This window comes from Coprinopsis cinerea (genome assembly GCF_000182895.1).
Source record: "Coprinopsis cinerea okayama7#130 chromosome 4 map unlocalized cont3.4, whole genome shotgun sequence".
Taxonomy (NCBI): Eukaryota; Fungi; Basidiomycota; class Agaricomycetes; order Agaricales; family Psathyrellaceae; genus Coprinopsis; species Coprinopsis cinerea.
The window spans coordinates 1,366,871-1,383,704 of record NW_003307541.1 but is presented as its reverse complement, the minus strand read 5'-3'; the positions used below and the strand labels follow the sequence as shown (position 1 = coordinate 1,383,704).

The 16,834-nt window shown below is 52.0% G+C and overlaps 7 protein-coding genes across 7 annotated transcripts; 5 read left to right on the top strand and 2 right to left on the bottom strand.

The window, feature by feature from the left end:
* Nucleotides 1-1,050: 1,050 nt before the first annotated feature.
* CC1G_14369 (hypothetical protein) lies at nucleotides 1,051-2,767 on the bottom strand (the record flags this gene model as incomplete). The annotated part of the gene is made up of 8 exons (XM_002911326.1): nucleotides 1,051-1,797; nucleotides 1,860-1,934; nucleotides 1,984-2,014; nucleotides 2,067-2,165; nucleotides 2,218-2,299; nucleotides 2,351-2,473; nucleotides 2,526-2,642; nucleotides 2,695-2,767. The coding sequence occupies 8 exons, from the start codon at nucleotides 2,765-2,767 to the stop codon at nucleotides 1,051-1,053; spliced, it is 1,347 nt and encodes a 448-aa protein (XP_002911372.1).
* Nucleotides 2,768-4,497: 1,730 nt separating this feature from the next.
* Nucleotides 4,498-7,483, top strand: CC1G_11655 (spindle pole body-associated protein sad1; the record flags this gene model as incomplete). The annotated part of the gene is made up of 2 exons (XM_002911325.1): nucleotides 4,498-5,223; nucleotides 5,281-7,483. The coding sequence occupies 2 exons, from the start codon at nucleotides 4,498-4,500 to the stop codon at nucleotides 7,189-7,191; spliced, it is 2,637 nt and encodes an 878-aa protein (XP_002911371.1). The 3' UTR covers nucleotides 7,192-7,483.
* Nucleotides 7,484-8,350: 867 nt separating this feature from the next.
* On the top strand, nucleotides 8,351-11,065 carry CC1G_11653 (prolyl aminopeptidase serine peptidase merops family s33). The gene is made up of 14 exons (XM_002911324.1): nucleotides 8,351-8,664; nucleotides 8,740-8,774; nucleotides 8,848-8,862; nucleotides 8,936-8,997; nucleotides 9,153-9,299; nucleotides 9,386-9,450; nucleotides 9,526-9,729; nucleotides 9,841-9,909; nucleotides 9,973-10,012; nucleotides 10,087-10,136; nucleotides 10,215-10,266; nucleotides 10,396-10,422; nucleotides 10,669-10,752; nucleotides 10,820-11,065. The coding sequence occupies exons 1-14, from the start codon at nucleotides 8,600-8,602 to the stop codon at nucleotides 10,844-10,846; spliced, it is 942 nt and encodes a 313-aa protein (XP_002911370.1). The 5' UTR covers nucleotides 8,351-8,599; the 3' UTR covers nucleotides 10,847-11,065.
* Nucleotides 11,066-11,232: 167 nt separating this feature from the next.
* CC1G_14368 (hypothetical protein) lies at nucleotides 11,233-11,539 on the top strand (the record flags this gene model as incomplete). The annotated part of the gene is made up of 2 exons (XM_002911323.1): nucleotides 11,233-11,298; nucleotides 11,432-11,539. The coding sequence occupies 2 exons, from the start codon at nucleotides 11,233-11,235 to the stop codon at nucleotides 11,537-11,539; spliced, it is 174 nt and encodes a 57-aa protein (XP_002911369.1).
* A 421-nt stretch (nucleotides 11,540-11,960) lies between these two features.
* CC1G_14367 (CRAL/TRIO domain-containing protein) lies at nucleotides 11,961-13,289 on the top strand (the record flags this gene model as incomplete). Its single annotated transcript, XM_002911322.1, has 3 exons — nucleotides 11,961-11,987; nucleotides 12,227-12,387; nucleotides 12,431-13,289. 3 exons carry the CDS (start codon nucleotides 11,961-11,963, stop codon nucleotides 13,287-13,289), a joined length of 1,047 nt encoding a protein of 348 aa, XP_002911368.1.
* Nucleotides 13,290-13,983: 694 nt separating this feature from the next.
* On the top strand, nucleotides 13,984-14,739 carry CC1G_11651 (hypothetical protein; the record flags this gene model as incomplete). Its single annotated transcript, XM_001838656.2, has 4 exons — nucleotides 13,984-13,987; nucleotides 14,209-14,257; nucleotides 14,479-14,576; nucleotides 14,630-14,739. 4 exons carry the CDS (start codon nucleotides 13,984-13,986, stop codon nucleotides 14,737-14,739), a joined length of 261 nt encoding a protein of 86 aa, XP_001838708.2.
* Nucleotides 14,740-16,446: 1,707 nt separating this feature from the next.
* On the bottom strand, nucleotides 16,447-16,763 carry CC1G_14366 (hypothetical protein; the record flags this gene model as incomplete). The annotated part of the gene is made up of 2 exons (XM_002911321.1): nucleotides 16,447-16,475; nucleotides 16,634-16,763. 2 exons carry the CDS (start codon nucleotides 16,761-16,763, stop codon nucleotides 16,447-16,449), a joined length of 159 nt encoding a protein of 52 aa, XP_002911367.1.
* Nucleotides 16,764-16,834: the final 71 nt, after the last annotated feature.

The following is a 16,834-nucleotide window of genomic DNA, read 5'->3' as shown; positions in this document are numbered from 1 at the left end:
CACAAAATTAACTCTTTGGCTTCGGTTTTGTTCGGACATCCTAGATGCCGCAGGTTCAATACACTGCTACCACTCGAGATGGGCGGGACGATCTCATCTTTCGATTGTTCGATGAATTGAAGGCACGATCCCGGCCTACCACACAATGAACATGCGAACCAGCTCGACTCGAACTTGAAATCCCGGCATGATGATCTTCGTGCTATGCAGGCCAAGTACGTATGGGCGAGGAAGCTGAACATACCACATTTTCCTTGACCGCGGATTTCGTGCAGGGATGTTGTCCAATTTACCGTCTGCCCGGGGAATAAAGAACTCGCCCATCGCATTTACTTCTCAGGGCGGGTGTCTGTCTTTCTCCTTTGCTAAGTCGCACCCCTACCCATCGTGATTGATAATAGTCCCCGACTCCTTCTCTGCGCCCTCGATTCCCGGCAAGAATTCCAAGGAGCATGTATACAGCTATCTGTGATAGTACCCCGGGTTACTACGGCTTAATCGCGATTCTCAAAGTAGTACATGGTACTTGGAAATGTTCGTACCCGCAGCCTAACCACTCGGCGAAAAATGCTTACACCGAGACACAGGTATCGTATATTCACTTCAGACTTTGGACATCAGCTTCAACAGCCCTTGGACTAAAGCGAAGACTGGAGTCAGTCCCCGATTCCCTTCAGGTCCGATCTGTCGACTCCAAGTTCAAAGTCTGCTTCGCATCCTCCCAAGTGACAAATGTGGACGATAATATTCAGTATGAGAGCTGGCAAGCACGGCGAACATACCCTAATACCTGCCCACCCATCCTCTTCATGCAGTTTCTGTGCTTTTGACCCTGACAAGGGGACTGAGAGGGTCTGGCTGGAACTTGTAAAGCATTAAGCTTTCTGCCAACCTTCCTGCCGCCTGTCTTCGGCCATGACCAAAGCATCCGTCGATCCTGAGCCCAGAGACGGGGTAGCAAACTTGAATATCATGTTGCACAAGCATTCATAAAATACATCGCATCTAGTACACCGGTCTTCACAACGTCGAACACGTCGGGGCTAGCGCTCATCCACCAGCACTGACAAAACTCATCGCCAACGATGAATGCTTCTTCTCCTTCGTCGTCGGGAGGACCGGCCCCTGTCCTTGTCCCAGCACCTGCGCATGCCCATTCCCACTCGCACTCCCATTAACATTGACAGGCTGACTCACTGACCGACTATGCCTCTGCCCCGCCGCCCTCGATTTTGGTTTGGAGTTCAGATTACCATGGCTCACAGTCCCGCCATTCCCACCAATCATACCACCCGGTGGCGGACTATAGTTCCTCGTCATACCCGGCGGCGCAGGACCCTGAATCGGCCGACTCAACCTCCTCCCCGCCCTCTGCGGAACCGCAACACCCATACCCGTACCCGCACCAGAACCACCATTGACCCCAATACCACCCATGGCCCCAATCCCAATTCCCAACTCAGCATCCGCCAATGGCCGAGGCTGCAACGACAGCCGATGAAGCGAATCCGGACGCGGCTGGGACATCCGGCGGCTCGAACGTTGAGCGGCGGCAGCTGCACTATGCGCACTCAGGGCGAGGGATTCTGAATCACGGTCCCGGTCGCGAATAGAGTATTCCCGGAAGGTAGAATCGCGGATGGTAGAAGCCCTCGTACGGTTCGACGTTAGACTCGCTACGGAGGGCGAACGGCGTCCTTCCCATCGTGAAGTGCGTTTTGGAGTTTGGTCTGGTAGTGGTGGTTTAGGCTTTTCGTAGGACGAGGCCCAGAACATTGCGACGATGTTTATGAGGATCTGGTGGGGGTCGTGAGTCAATTGTGTAATAGAGACGTCAAGGAGGTAGGGCGACGACGTACGTCTGCTACACAGGCTGTCAGGTTGACCCATGCTAGTTCGCGGCCGTCGGAGAGGATGAGGACGAGGGTGTTGACCTGGGACGACTTTAGGTTATAAAATACAAACTGACGACGGCCGGCGTACTGTTGAAGTTGAGAATGCAATGAACGCCGCTCTGAGTATGTTTTAGATCGGGTCATCGCGGCCAAGTCGTCAAATAAACTCACAGAGCAAGCCGGTAAGCCAGCTGCTTGAGGTTGTCGGTGATAAGCGTCCAGTTGACCAAGGGGAAAAGAAACATAAAAGTGACGAATATATTAACGTAGCTGAGTGGCCCTCCATGAGTTTCATCGGATGTAGAGGGTCAAAACGGCTCACACATGGAAAACCAGCAGGGGTATTGACCCGAGAGGTTTGAGGCCAATCTCGCATTCGCCTCTTCTGATTTCAGAGATGGGACCTAACCAAATATTAGCATCTGTGGGGCAGGAAGGTTGCGAAGCAGACTTACTACTAATCATCAGTGTTACGATGACACAGTATACCACAGCCGAGATTATACCCGTAAAGTAGATGTACGTCCGTGGCCGACCGTTGTTCGCATCTGGGGCCCAAAGAACCTGGACTCTATCAGCTACACCGAATCAGTCAGAACTAAGTCAGCGGAAGTGGTCAACTAAACTCACTAATATAAGCATAAACGAAGAACTTGCAGAGCGAGTAGAAGACGAGGCTGAGGTAGCTGGCTGCGGTGCAGACGAGCTCAGAGCCCTCAAAGCCCGCTGCGTGGATGATGGTCCCACCTGGATCCTCAAATCAGTTTCTCCTCATAGGGAAGCACGCCGAGTCAGGTACGGATGGATACGCACTGCAAAGGGTGAATAGCCAAGCAAAAGTCGACATCACGATGATGCAGATACGGGCCCATGTCGTTCGCTTGAATCCCTCTCTCGAGAAGCGTTCATGGAGGAGACGACGAGACAGACAGTGTGTTATTGCGGCCAAACCTGTGAGTAAAAGAACGTCAGCGCGAGCGTTCAGGACAATGGACAAACGCGAACACGCCTAACACATGGGTCAGAAAACTCAGCGATCGAAATCCTCGACTGGAGAACGTCTGCGGCGGGTCGCCAACAGCAGCATCCATGGTCGTCAAAGGGAGAAAGTGCGAATCCGTCTCGTTCCAGGGTGGAACGTTATAGGCACACCGCACATCCAGGTCGAACGGTGCTTCTCTGATCTCTCCCGCGGTCCTCGTGTTCTTGGTTGGGGATTATCCGCCACTAAAACAGCAAAGGGATAGCCTCGTTGGATGTAGACGGTATTCAAGCTCGAAATGAGTTCGGTCATGGTGCCGTGATCAAAGCGAATAGCGATATCGATGAAAATGACGATCCGAAGGCCTGGATGAAGCACAACCCCATGCCGATGCTATTGCCGTAAGGTTTGTGCTGGATTCAGGCCAAAACCTTTGTTTCGTTACATAGTATATCGAGGATATAAAGCCTTTTGTGAAAAATGAACGCGCTCTGGACACAAGAGGTTGGTACATTATGGTTGTCGGTAAAGGGAGACGCGCCATAGAGACAGGGTCAAAGGCTTGGTGGCTGTGCATCAGGACCCCGCAAACTGAACAAAATACAGAAAACGTACTGATGCCGCAGCACAAATTCAATGGTGATTGTCCCCTTCGGGGTGACATACGAAAAAATTGGAACGATACAGAGAAGATTAGCATGGCCCCTGCACAAGGATGACACGCTTTCCCGGAGTGGTAGACCTACGGGTCTCAATATTTATTTTCCTTTTTTTTTTTTTTTTGCTTATCTTTTGTTTCTTACTCCAACTGCTCCCTTTCACAGAACATCGAATGCTCTTTTCTATTTGGCTTCTTTTAGCAGTGCACAATAAGCGCTGTGTGTCGCAGATTGGAACGGAGGCCATTGTCATCGGTGGGTGGCCACGTGTTTCGATGTACAAACAAGGGTAAACGTGTGGACGCGCTTGATCTGAATTTGGTTGGACCGTGAACTTGTTGCATTCTCCCAACGACCGACCACATCGACGACGACAACACCGTTTTTGCTGTTCTGCAGCGCCGCCGCACGACGACCTCTAGGCTCCACTACTCTACTGAAATTAACTGGATAACACGCGTTTGCCGTTAATCTAGACGGCGACATCCTCGTGGTTTACGTTGTCTGTGTTTGGCACAGTTACATGTCATTTTCTGGGACACCGCTAGGTCAAGGCAGAAGGCTAGATCGCGATACATTCCTCGGAAAACAACTACCAAAAGACAATAGAACAAGCCCTAGAAGGGTCATCCCAACTTCATACAATTTTGGGTCAGTGTCGTTCCCTACACTGGTATTTTCTCCCGCTCTGACGACCTGCCACAACAGTCCGGGAACGCTTGGAACAAGATCCCCTCCAAAGCCCTCGTCCCCGACGCGCGAACTCTACCAGGAAGAAAACGAACCTGCCCTCGCACGTTTTGCGAAGCAGAAACAACGCGAAGCGGAACTCGCCTCTCGTCCAGGCGCACCTAAAATCGCAACAGTAAACCCAACACCGTCCAAGTGGAACGTCAAGGATACAACTGTGAACATCGCTAACGCTTTTACAATCGAAGCAGCCAAGGCCAGTGGCGACAATATGCCTATCGCTGCACAACACAACCCGAACCACTCTTGGGCCTCCTCTTCCCGGAGCCAGCAACACATCCCCCGGAGCACCTCTGTTGAATATGAGGAACAGGCCCGAACCGCCGCTGCTCGACGGTTACCTGGTCCCAACAGCCGCATCGCTGGTCGCGCGAGCTCTTCCAACACTTTGAAACCACCCTCGCGAAACCGTTCTCTACAACACGTGCCGGATTCCGAAGGCGAAGATTCCATTGGTCCCAATGGCCGCGCAACCAGCCCTTACCAGGCTGTCATCGCTGCCGCCAAGCGAGCGCTGGCGCCCGCACTCGACCCGGCAACCTACTATGTACGAGAACGGACTCCCGAGGGAGAGGGGAACTCTGTCGAGCACCCGAGTGGAAGCGCTCCGGGCAACGATACTACTTACAGCTACGAGGAGGAGGAACGGTTTGTCCAAGACCTCCAGGCTGCAAAGTCTGAACAGCGAATTAGTGGAAGGCGAGGCCGGATATCTAAAGATAACCAAGCCTACAAACCCACGTCGGACGACGAGTACTCTTCGGAAGATGACGACGACGATCGCAAACGGAGAAGAAGAGCAAAACCAGCAATCCGTTTAAACAACCTACCCACTGTCGCCGGTGGCAAGACGACGAGAAAACGACGGACGAAGAGCAAGAGCAACATCCTAGCAGCCGACGAGGATGTCAGTGAAGACATCTCGCAGTCAGACATAGTGAGTTTTGCTCGACTTCCGCCTTTTTGCACCGGGCTGAGCCTCTCGTTGCCCCAGCGATCTCAGTCAGCCGCCGCCTCTCAGCGAGCATCCGTCCCTCGGATATCTGTGGAACCTGTGCCCCCTCCCGACGACCAATCCCTTTCAATGGCTGAAAGTGGACTGCATTCAATACCTGAAGTTCCCGAAGATGACATTCGTCCACAATCCGAACCCCCTGAACCTGAAGCCACTGCGAAACAGTCGCGAGCGCAGAGCAAACCACCCTCCACAGGAAGGCCACGGAAGAACTCCCGGTCCTCCACTCCCGTCCGCTCCCAACAACGATTCTCCATCGGTGCCATTCTCGGCAGGATGTTCAACGTATTCTTCGTCTTATTATCGTCCATAACCCTGATTATTGGTCGTGGCTTTGGCACGGTGTTCCACACTGTCTTCAGCCGACCATCGCAATGGATCTCGAGTGCACGACCTGGCTTTTTCCGGATGGTGGGCAAGTACATCTTCTTCGCGGCCACCATCCTCTCGGCATGGTACATGCTCCAGCATCCCGCCCTCCATTCACTTATCCCCAGCTTCGACCGGTCGACCTCGCCCATCTACGTCCCACCTCCCGTCCCACCACAAGATATCTCCGAAGTCACGGCCCGTTTGGCACTGATCGAGAAGGCTCTTTCCGGACTTACAGTCGAGAGCGAGAAGAACAAGGCCAAGGTTGAGGAATCTGCCAAAGGTTTCACGGACATCCACCACAAACTCGGAGAAATCGAGGGCAAGTGGTCAGCAGAGACCAAGCGGATCCTGGACACCGAATCTCGCGCTCGTGGTGCCCTCGGCTCGACTGTCAGTAGCGTCAAAGAAGAGATCGCAGCGCTTCAGGCTCAAATCGAGGCTCAGAAAAAGGCGTACGAGAAGGAGAAGGCTCGGGTTCCTGCTGGCAGTGATGAAGAGGCTCGGGCGAAGCTCAAGGCTTTGGAGGACAAGTTGCTTGGTTTCGAGGGTCCCTTGAAGGAGGCTTTGGAGCTTGGTAAGAAGCTAGCATCGACACCCGCTGCGCCTGCCCCTCCCGCCGGTACAGCCTGGTGGAACAAGGTTATCGCTGGTTCCAAGGGTCGCTTGCAGATCACCACTCCAGATGGCCAAGATGTCACCGGTCTCATCTCCCAACTCGTCGACCACTCTGTGGCCAACGCGATGAACAACAAGGAGCTCAAGGTCGATTTCGCGCTCCATTCCGCTGGCGCACGCGTTATTCCCTCTCTTACCTCTCCCACCTTTGAGATCAAGCCCAACTCTATCCGAGCGCAAGTCGCTGGTCTCATCACGAACAACGGCAAAGCGATTGGTCGACCACCTGTTACTGCTCTCCATCCTGACACCTACAGTGGCGATTGCTGGCCCATGTTTGGCTCGAGTGGCCGATTGGGCGTCGCACTCGCCGCACCTGTCTACATCGACGAAATCACGATCGACCACGTCGCCAAGGAAGCCGCCTTCGACATGCGCAGCGCACCTCGGCAGATGGAAGTCTGGGGCCTCGTCGAAGGCGCCGACAACCTCGCCAAAGTCAAGGAATGGCAGGACAGCGAGTTGCTTTCGAGGAAAGTGGCGGCTGAGGCTGCGGGTGAGGTCGTCGATGATGCATGGGAGAAGAGGGATCGGGAAGCGCAAGCTGCGCTCCTCCCACCCGGACTACCCAAATCGGGCGGGACGTACATCCGTCTGGCAAATTTCACGTATGACATTCATGCGCCGAGGAATGTGCAGACGTTTGGTGTGGATCCGAAGATCAAGGAGCTTGGTGTTGACTTTGGGGTTGTGTCGTTGAGGATTTTGAATAATTGGGGGAGGGATGAATATACGTGTTTGTATAGGTTTAGGGTGCATGGGAGGAAGTTCGGGGAGGTCCCGCCAGTTTGGGCGCCGGAGAGTGAGGGGGAGGGACAGGTTGAGCAGGAGTCGTCGTGATCGTGGTGATCTTGATGTGAAGTTGAACCTATGTGGCTCTCTTTTTTCCTGCTTCTCTCGACGACGACAGCACGACGCGATATGAAATTATGAAGATATGAATATCCTGTTTTGGATAAGCGATGCCTCTTACATGTCTCTTCCTCCTCTCCTCTTCCCTTCCCTTCTCTCCGACAACCCTCCCTCCACCCACCTCTCCCGTCCGCCTACCTCCTTTCTCTCCGTGATTTATTCCCCTTATTTAGTTGCATTCATGGCCCTTTTTAGTGGTTCCCTTATGTGTGTTATTAGCACTATGTCGGGGTTTTTTCTGCGGTTAATCTTCTTTTAGTTTTTCTCTGTCTCTCAAGATCTCTTTTCCTCTCTTTCTTTTTTCTTTTCCTCTTTTTTAGTGAACAATGAAACAAGTACCTTTAATGTATCATCATCTTTTCCCTCTCTCTCTTCTTTGCAGCTGGTGCGACCTTCAGATTCCCGCGTCATCCCCAGGTCGTCCCCACCTTCCCGATGCCCGTCCGATGTTTCAAGCCGCCATGGTCACGGTTACGGTTACCTTAGGTCCTCTTCAATCGTATCGCTCTCTGTCGCTACAACTTTCATTGGTCTGTATCAAAAGAATGCTTGTTCTTGCTCTGTCTTTTTTCTCGATGGTCTTTTGCTCCGTTCGTTTTTGTTGTCGTTTCTTTGCTTTTTTGAAGATGGGCTTGCGTCTTGATTTAAATGCGTATTCCTGTTGGTAATGGTTTACTTATCGTAGAAAGTAATAAGAATTTCTCTTCCTTTCTCTGAATCCCCCGAGTGCTCTCAACTGCGTGTAGACCGAGGTATGCAATATGTGAGTGGGTTAGATGTATGTCCTCTTCCAGACCGCACTGCTGCTCCCTGAGAATTCCCCTATGCGACGATACCGCGAAGATAGGGGCTTCCGATCACACACACACACCAGCGTCACGGTCCGCAGCCATCCGCCATCCATCCACATATGTCATCCCTACAGCGCAAGGCTGGGACTCTCAGAAGCGCACTGTTCTGTCCCAGAACGGCTACCTTGGCTTCTTCTCTACCACACCTTCGACTCGGGGCTCCATCGCGATTTCTGAGTTCCAACTCCAATTCGAAGTCGCGTTCGATTTCGATATTATTGTCTGCGCAGAGCAACGTCAAGAACTCGGGGCTCTCTTCTCGTCGGGACTTCTACTCTGGCGTTGGGTTTACTTCGAACTCGACGGGTTGGATTAGACAAGGGAGGAGAACTAGACCTGGACTGAGAAGTGCGACTAGCTATAGTACTCGTTGTTTCTCGACTACTACATCTAGGACCGGCGAGGAGAGTACCAACACTAATACCAATACGACTCGATCGACTGCTGCAATAGCATCAACGCCAACGACGACGACAACGACGAAGATGTACCCGCCTAATCAGCCATTCGAGACTGGGAAACTGAAGGTTTCTGATATCCACGAGCTTTAGTGCGTAACGCAACCTATCCTTCAGATCTAGAAGTGAACGAATAGAAATCCAACTGACGGTATGGAATCGATTAGCTACGAAGTATCAGGGAACAAAGATGGGAATCCTGGTGCGTACTACATGCATACATGCTTCTTATCCTGGACATACGACGAAGAGCTCACTCGACGATATCACTGTAGTTGTTTTCCTCCACGGTAAAGTCTACCAGATTCACAGTGGTGAAGGAAGTTAACTGAGTGTGAGTGTTGGTGGACTGGGTGGTTGTAGGTGGACCAGGTGGTGGAACCGATCCTGCCGATCGAGGGTTCTTCAATCCGGACAAGTACAAGGTGCGTCTCTTTGGTGGCCTCTCTCTGACGCAGACGCCTGACGCCGCGCATTCTCAACTACCCTTCCGATCCAATCAAATACGACAATGCGCACTGGAATGACCCGACTCACCGCCCACACCACGCCCATTCGAATTCATCCAAACCGAGTGCAGATCATCCTCTTCGACCAACGAGGATCTGGCAAGTCGACGCCAACCGCGTGCGTAGAAGAGAACACGACGTGGGATCTCGTCAAGGACATCGAGAAGTTGAGGGAGAAATTGGGGATTGAGAAGTGGCATGTCTTTGGAGGGTCTTGGGTGCGTCCTATCTTATATGATTAGTGCTCAAGCGTAGAGGGATGGGATGGGCTGACGGGATGCATTGTCGGATCGGAAACGGATAGGGATCGACGCTGTCTCTGGCATACGCCCAATCGTACCCGGAGAGGGTCAAGAGTCTCGTCCTGCGGTACGCCATCCCCTTCCCGCTACCTCTCTACCACACACACATCCTAACACCCACTATTTTATCCCCACCAACCAGAGGAATCTTCACCCTCCGCAAATCCGAGCTCACTTTCTTCTACCAAAACGGCGCGTCCCACCTCTTCCCGGAGGCGTGGGACGAGTACCTCGAGCCCATCCCCGAGAGCGAGAGGGGGGATATGATGTTGGCGTACCATAAGCAGTTGAACTCGCCTGATGAGGCGGTGAGGATGAGGGCTGCGAAGGCGTGGTCCAAGTGGGAGTAAGTCGCCTTCTGATTTTTGGTTATAATTTTTAATTTCCTTCCCGGGCGCTTGCGTGTGCGCGAGGGGTTTTGTGGGATGCAGGTTGCTGACGGCCTCCGATTCTTTAGGATGTCTACCTCGAAGTTGTTTGTGGATCCGGAGAATATTGCGAGAGCTGGGGACGATAAATTCGCACTGTGCGTACTTTTCTACCTCAATTCTCCGGCGTACGAACTGATCCATGATGCCCCTCCTCCCAGAGCCTTTGCCCGTATCGAGAACCACTACTTCATCAATGAGGTATATCCCACTTTCGGGCGATCTGCGAGTCGCAACTATGTAGGATGGAATTCTGACTACCCATACCTGTCTAGGGCTTCATGCGCGACGGCCAACTCCTCGAGAAACAGGCTATTGACAAGATGTATGCTGGTCCCTCAAAATTCTCTATCCTCCCTCCCAGTTAAGGGACTGATTGCCGTCCCGTTTTCCTTTGTCGCAGCCGCCACATTCCTACTGTCGTCGTCCAAGGGCGATATGATGTTGTTTGTCCTGTGCGTATATTCTCTTTGTCTTTCCCCGGGCCTGTTTCCCGCTCCCCCCATTCCCGTACCCCAAACCTTGTTTCGGGCTGAACTTGGACTTTAACTCTCATTGACACGCAACTAACCGTCTTCCTTTAGGCTACAACTGCATGGGAGTTGAAGAAGGTTAGTTAGTCCTTTCAATCTAGGGTGCTTCGATGAGATAGGATGCGTGGCTGACCCCGCTTTTGCATTGTGATGGTGCTTCCCCCCTGACTTTCCATTGTGATGCTACTTCCCCTTCGACCTTTCATTGTGATGATGATTCCCGTCGACCCACCATCGCGCTGATACCTCTCCTCCAATTTGCATCGTGACGATGCATGTCTCCTCTCCATTGCTTTATCACCCTTCCCCTCTTCATTTGATTAGGTCTTCCCCGAACTCACGCTTCATATCGTTCCCGATGCGGGTCACTCTTCGCGGGAGGAGGGAATTGCGAAGCTTCTCGTCGAGGTGGGTGATTCGATTCGTTCATATCAGCTGGGTCACACTGAAACTCATTGCTGGCTCCATTTCTTAGGCTACCAACAAGTTTGCCGACCTCTAGGTCTGCCGGATGGATATGGCTAGGTCTAGCTGACGCTCACGGTCGAGACTCATTCGAATGGAACGAAACATCTCAGACTAGTTCGGAATGTATTGAATCCCTCGTTCAATCGAGGTGTGTATTAGTATGTGTTACGATGACTGCCTCCCAAGTACATAGTAGTTTCATAAAACGCGATATGAAATCCATGTGACGGTGAAGAATGTGACCAACATATCCAAGAATGCCCATCTCGTCCTTGAAGCCCATCGATTCGAGATTTCCTCTCCATTCGATTGAGGTTACCACCTGCCTTCGTTACCCCGCAATTGAATCGGATGTTGCCTTGCCTGTTCGATGGAACTTTGTGGACGTGTAGACTTTGGAGGGATTGATGGGATCATGCAATGGAATCGCATGATGATCCTGGGGTGCATCTCCCTGGCACCGAGCGGGGTCTGTTGTCTCTCAAAGTAAAGCCTGTCAAGAGTCATGAGTCCAACTTACGCCTCTCTTCTACTTCCTTCCCACTCTCTCCCTCCTCCCCTCACTCTTTCCTTCTAGAACAGAGAGTGCTTGACAGGATAGGAGCACCATGTCGTTCAGGTCCTCAAGAGGCTCATCGTCTTCATCGTCGGGCTCATCATCTGCATCATCAACCGTGCCGAAATCCAAATCCAAATCCAGATCCAATGTATCCAGTTTATCGAATGACAAGTGTTACACTCCCCTCCCGATACCCCTGTCCTCGCCGTACGACGACGATCCACGGCGGGACCTCACACCGACTGAGCAGGAGCTCTACGACCAGGTTGTAGCGCACTTTACGCGTCCAGGGTACTGTCTACCGGAATGGGAGGATTCGTTGGAGGAGGGTGCGGGTGGTGGTGGTGGTGGTAAGGCCAAGGATGGTGCGGGGGAAGGCCAGTTGAGCGAGAAGGAAAAGTTTTGGCTGTCGAGGGATTGTCTGCTTCGGTGCGTCAAAACTTCTTTGGTGCTTCGCGTTCTCTGTCCCAATCGCTTTTCGTTGTCCTCGTCCTTGTCGATGTTGTGTACGTTGTGCTGACGTTCAGAGGACGACGATGGGTGCCCGCTGTCCCCTAATGCATTGTCTTCTTTATCTGCCCGATTTCCGATGAACCGCGTATCGTCGACTACGGCGGTGTATACAACAGATATCTACGCGCCTCCAAGTGGAATACGCACGTCGCAGCGCAGAAGCTCGAGTCGACGCTAAAGTGGAGACGCGAATATGGGCTATATGATACCCTAACGGCGAGTGCTATCGAACACGAGGTGCGTCCCCCTCTATCCTTCCCTTTCCCCTGCCACTGGCTCTCGTCCACTGACTCTAGTTCCCCTTCCGTGTATTCTAATATCGGTGTGCGGTGTGGTGTACAGGCTGTCACGGGCAAGCACGTCTACTTTGGCTACGACGTCGAGGGGCGACCGGCGTTCTACGCGTTCCCTAGCAGGCAGAACACGGATAGCATAGACGGGCACCTCAAATTCGCGTTTTGGATGGTTGAGAGGGGGATAGAGCTGATGGGGCCTGGAGTCGAGTGCGTACCCATGTCATTAATTATTCCCGTTGTCTCGATTCAGGACACTAACCCACCGCATCCCGCACCACCAAAAAAAAAGAACCCTCCACATCCTCCTCAACTTTGCCGAACGCGCCTCCAAACCGAGCATCAGCGAAGCCACCTCCCTAATCCACATAATGCAAGAACACTACCCCGAACGACTCGGCTTATGCTCCATCATCAACATCCCCTTTTTTATCAACGCTTTTCTGAAGTTGGTGTTACCCTTTTTGGATCCGAGGACGAGAGGGAAGTTGAGGTTTAATCAGAGGGTGGTTGGGGAGGAGGAGCAAGAGGAGGGAGTGGGGAAGGAGAAGAAGGGGAAGGATAAAGACAAGGTCAGCGAGAAAGATAAGACGAAGGAAGGGTCGGGAGGAGGAGGTCTGTTCAAACGAGATATGTTGATGAAAGAGTGGGAGGGTGACCGGGTGTTCGAGTACGTCCACGAGAAGTACTGGCCGGCTCTACTAGAGATGTGCGAGAAGAACGTTCAGAAGTGGATGAGGAGGTGGAGAGAACTCGGTGGGACGGTTGGGATAAGCGAATGGGATTACAAGCACGAAGCTGGGGAGCTCGGTGCTGGTGCAAGTACTACGGCCTCTGGGAAGGTATCGGAGAATGGCGCTGCGAATCAAATATCGGGGAATGGCTCTGCGAATCAGGAATCGGCGAACGGCAGCGTAAATCAACAGCCCTCGACAAACGGGCATCCAATCGCGAACGGGAATCATGGTGATGCTGCAACATCGGATCCGCCGCCAAAAGAGGCGAAACCTTCAGCTTCGTCGCCTGAATCCAAGATGACAAGTGATTCGCTGTCGAGCAGCACCACCCTTCCGACAGCCTGCCCAGTTGTTGAAGCTCCAAAGTCGAATTAGACTGCCCACACGCCTGCGCGACGATGTCCCTGGTGTCATCCACCATCCACCACCACCATACCCCAGCCACCGCAATACCTCTAATCCACGACCTCATTCATGCACGACATACACATACACATAACGACCCTATGCCCAATCTAAACTCGATCTAGAATCGCCCAAACCCATATGCGACGACGCCGACTATATAGTACCACCCCACCGGCGATTTGTACATTAGACCAAAGTGAGTCTCTTTGTCTTCTGGTCCCTCATCTTCTGAGGTTGATCTCTCGCATTCAAATGAAAAAAGCATTTCTGACGCAGTCTTCCTCTTTAGTACAGGGGTGGATACTCGTCGAAAGTTGAACAATGTACCCTAACGAACAATAATTTCTTGTATTTCTAGTTTTATTTCTCTTTTTTTTTTTTTGTGATTCGAACATTCAAAGCGGATGACATGCTCGCCAACCAACATGCTGTGGACGCCCCTCGGTGCTCGGCACCCAGATCAAGACCAGGATTGGGTATGGATGTGAATTGTGAACCTTGTCTGTCTGTGGTGCTCGATTTCCTGGACGAAGAATGACCGATTCAGACTTGTAACGTTTGTTATCGAGAGTCCCGTGGAGAGGAACTTGAAGGATCCTGCTCCTTTGAAATGGTATGCGCCCTGTTTGGCCTTCATGTGGGCGTTAGAGGCGTGGTATACATGCGTGAGTCCAAGGTTTGGAAAGATCTCTATAAATGGTAAAGGCATGACCTAAACAAGGAGTCAACCAGTAGTAACCACCTGACCGACCAAATTTCAGGAGACGCATATCGCCGTTCTCGACATTCCGCACGAAAGAATCGTCGAACGCAGAGCAGTGGGCTTTTATGAGGTGGATATGCATATGCAATTAGGGATGAAGGACCTCACACATTGAAATGGTAGACCACCAAGACTGGGCCCCTCCGCAAATCTGGGCAGTGCCGGCACCTGCGTGAATGTCTGTCGAGTCTACCGACTGGTCGGAGTGACTTGAAACTCTCTGCCTTCGTGTTCTCAGGTTGATTGCAGAACGAATAACATGATCCTTGGGTGCACCTGTGCATGCAGGTGTCAATTCGACAGAGTGGATATTTGTGTGGCTAGTAGTATGAAACATGGTCGAATCCCTGTAGAGTATACTGACCGGCGAGATGCTTCCGTCAAGGTTACAAGGCCAGAGGAGCTTAACGACATTCGAAAAGATTTGAAGACTGTCATTGGCCTCGACCGGCGGGCGATGCAGCTGTCTGGCTTTGGGAAAGGGAAGAGGGGTAAGGCAGGCAGAGATTTTGGTATACATGTCGTTTGGACTGATCTTGAGCAGAGGGACTGGGTGATGGCTTCCAAGAGAGCGAGTATCGCCGAATCCTCTTGCGTATCACCTGGAGCGAACGCCTTGTCCAGGAGCGACTCACGCCAAGAAAACAGGCTTAGGATGGACCGGACAGGTGGGCTTACGCCCAACAACTACCTGGGTCGGGTTGGTCGTACTCCGTGATACTCCTCCAGCGCTGTGGCAGAGAATGCTGGAATCAGCCATATATGTCATTCAATCAGACGGCATCGTGCAACTACCTTCGAATTTGATCAACGCGATCGGAGAAGGGTGCAGGTAAGTTAACGTACGGGCTGATTCGACGCAGAGTGCCGACAAGATGCTACACAAATCCTGGGGGTCAGCGGGCCTCGTCTGCGCTGCTTCGAATTCGCGGGGGCTGCACTCAAAGTCTTCGGAAGCGTGGGGTCTTGACTTCATTAATGAATAGCTAATTGCATCCTTGGCCTTCGTTTGTGGATGTATGTACCCCGGAAATTCGTTCCACAAGTCGTGAACCAGGCCCCCAGTAATGTCCTCGAGAGCCCGCTGTAGTAGTAGAACTCTCCACCAAACTCCGGAGCTGTCGTACCGCCTCCAGCTCCAGGCTCCCACCTCCTCGGCTCTCAGCTTCACCTTTCATCTTCGATGCAAGAAGCACAGCTACATTGGCAGTCCATTGTGAGATCTCCGACTTCTAAGCTGCAGGGAGACGTCACGCATCACACAGTAGGCCTTCCATACAGGAAGTTCGTCTACTATGACGCTGTCAAGGGTGATATTGGTTCATTTCGAGGCTTCTGGCACTATGAGTCCGGCCCCCAGGAGAACCTCCCGCGTATGCGGGAGGGTCTATTCTCCTGGGGAAATCTGCCGTTTTACTGCGAAGATTCCCGCCACTCCAGGACGAAGTTCGTCCTGCGAGTGCAGGGATCAACACTCAAAAAGAGGCGATAACCTGCTGTACAAGCAGGGATCGAACTGAGGGGCAGCAAGAGGCAGAAGGGCCAAGTACACACTGCCTTACACACTGCGCCAACACTACTTGATATATGGCGTAATATTGAATACTTTAGTATCAAACTTCGTTGACGAAAAAAAATGAATTAATTGTCTCAAGACATCAGAATTTCGAGGGGACACTTTGCAAACAGTATTGGCAGTGGAGGGTGGAATCAAATGTTTCTTATTTTCATGAAGAGCGGTTTCTAAGGAACTGATACCAGATACTGTACATTAGCAAGTCGTATTTTTTATCCTAAGTCAAAGGCGATGATTTCGAGATATCATATGTCGACTATGGCGAAAATTTGAACGGGTGTTGGTGTAGTGGAAAGAGAGGCAGCTGCTCAGTCATTCTCCCTCTCGCAATCTCTCAGTTCGATCCCACCTCGCACGGCATCTTTTTGAGTGTCGATCCCTGCACTCGCAGGACGAACTACCTCCCGGAGTGGCGGGAATCTTCGCAGTAAAACGGCAGATTTCCCCAGGAGAATAGACCCTCCCGCATACGCGGGAGGTTCTCCTGGGGGCCGGACTCATAGTGTGGGCGAGTGTTTCCCTACAAAGGATTGCTTCAAGGGAATCCATCGACCATGTCTGAATGAACAACCTTCCAGCTCGGCCCTTTGAAAACGCCGTCAAGGGCTTGGCGGAAGCGCTCCGCAGAGCTATCGAATTTCTGAATTTATTTGGTAAATGAAAGGGCCGCGTGCCGCGACTATGTACGGACCTTGCTTTAGCAAAACCATCCTGTGCTCTACCGGACTTTTCCAATGGATCTGCACTGCGGCAATGAATATACTCGAGTAGCTTATTGTACACAGTCAGCGGTTCATTGTGTACCCTTCACAGTCTAGTATTTACTATTCCCCGACCAAGAGGTCAGTATGCATCTCCATCCATCTCGAGAAACGAATCTAAAGCCGATCTTGAAAGATATTCGCGAACCTTCGTTGTTTGGTCCTGGAGTTACAAACGCCGGACAAAGTGACGATTAGTTGCCACATTCACGTCTATCTCTCTCCTCGTCAAAGACTTTCCCCAGCGCCTCGGTTCCCCTGCCTTCCTGTGTACCCAGCGGTGTCCCTTCCATGTAGACGACGATGAGATTTCGGAGAAACACGGTTTGTGTTTCCCGCATTTCTTGAGCAAGCTGATGGTAAAGTTCGGTTCTGTCAGGGCTCGTGCAACCGCCGGGTCTCGATACGTACA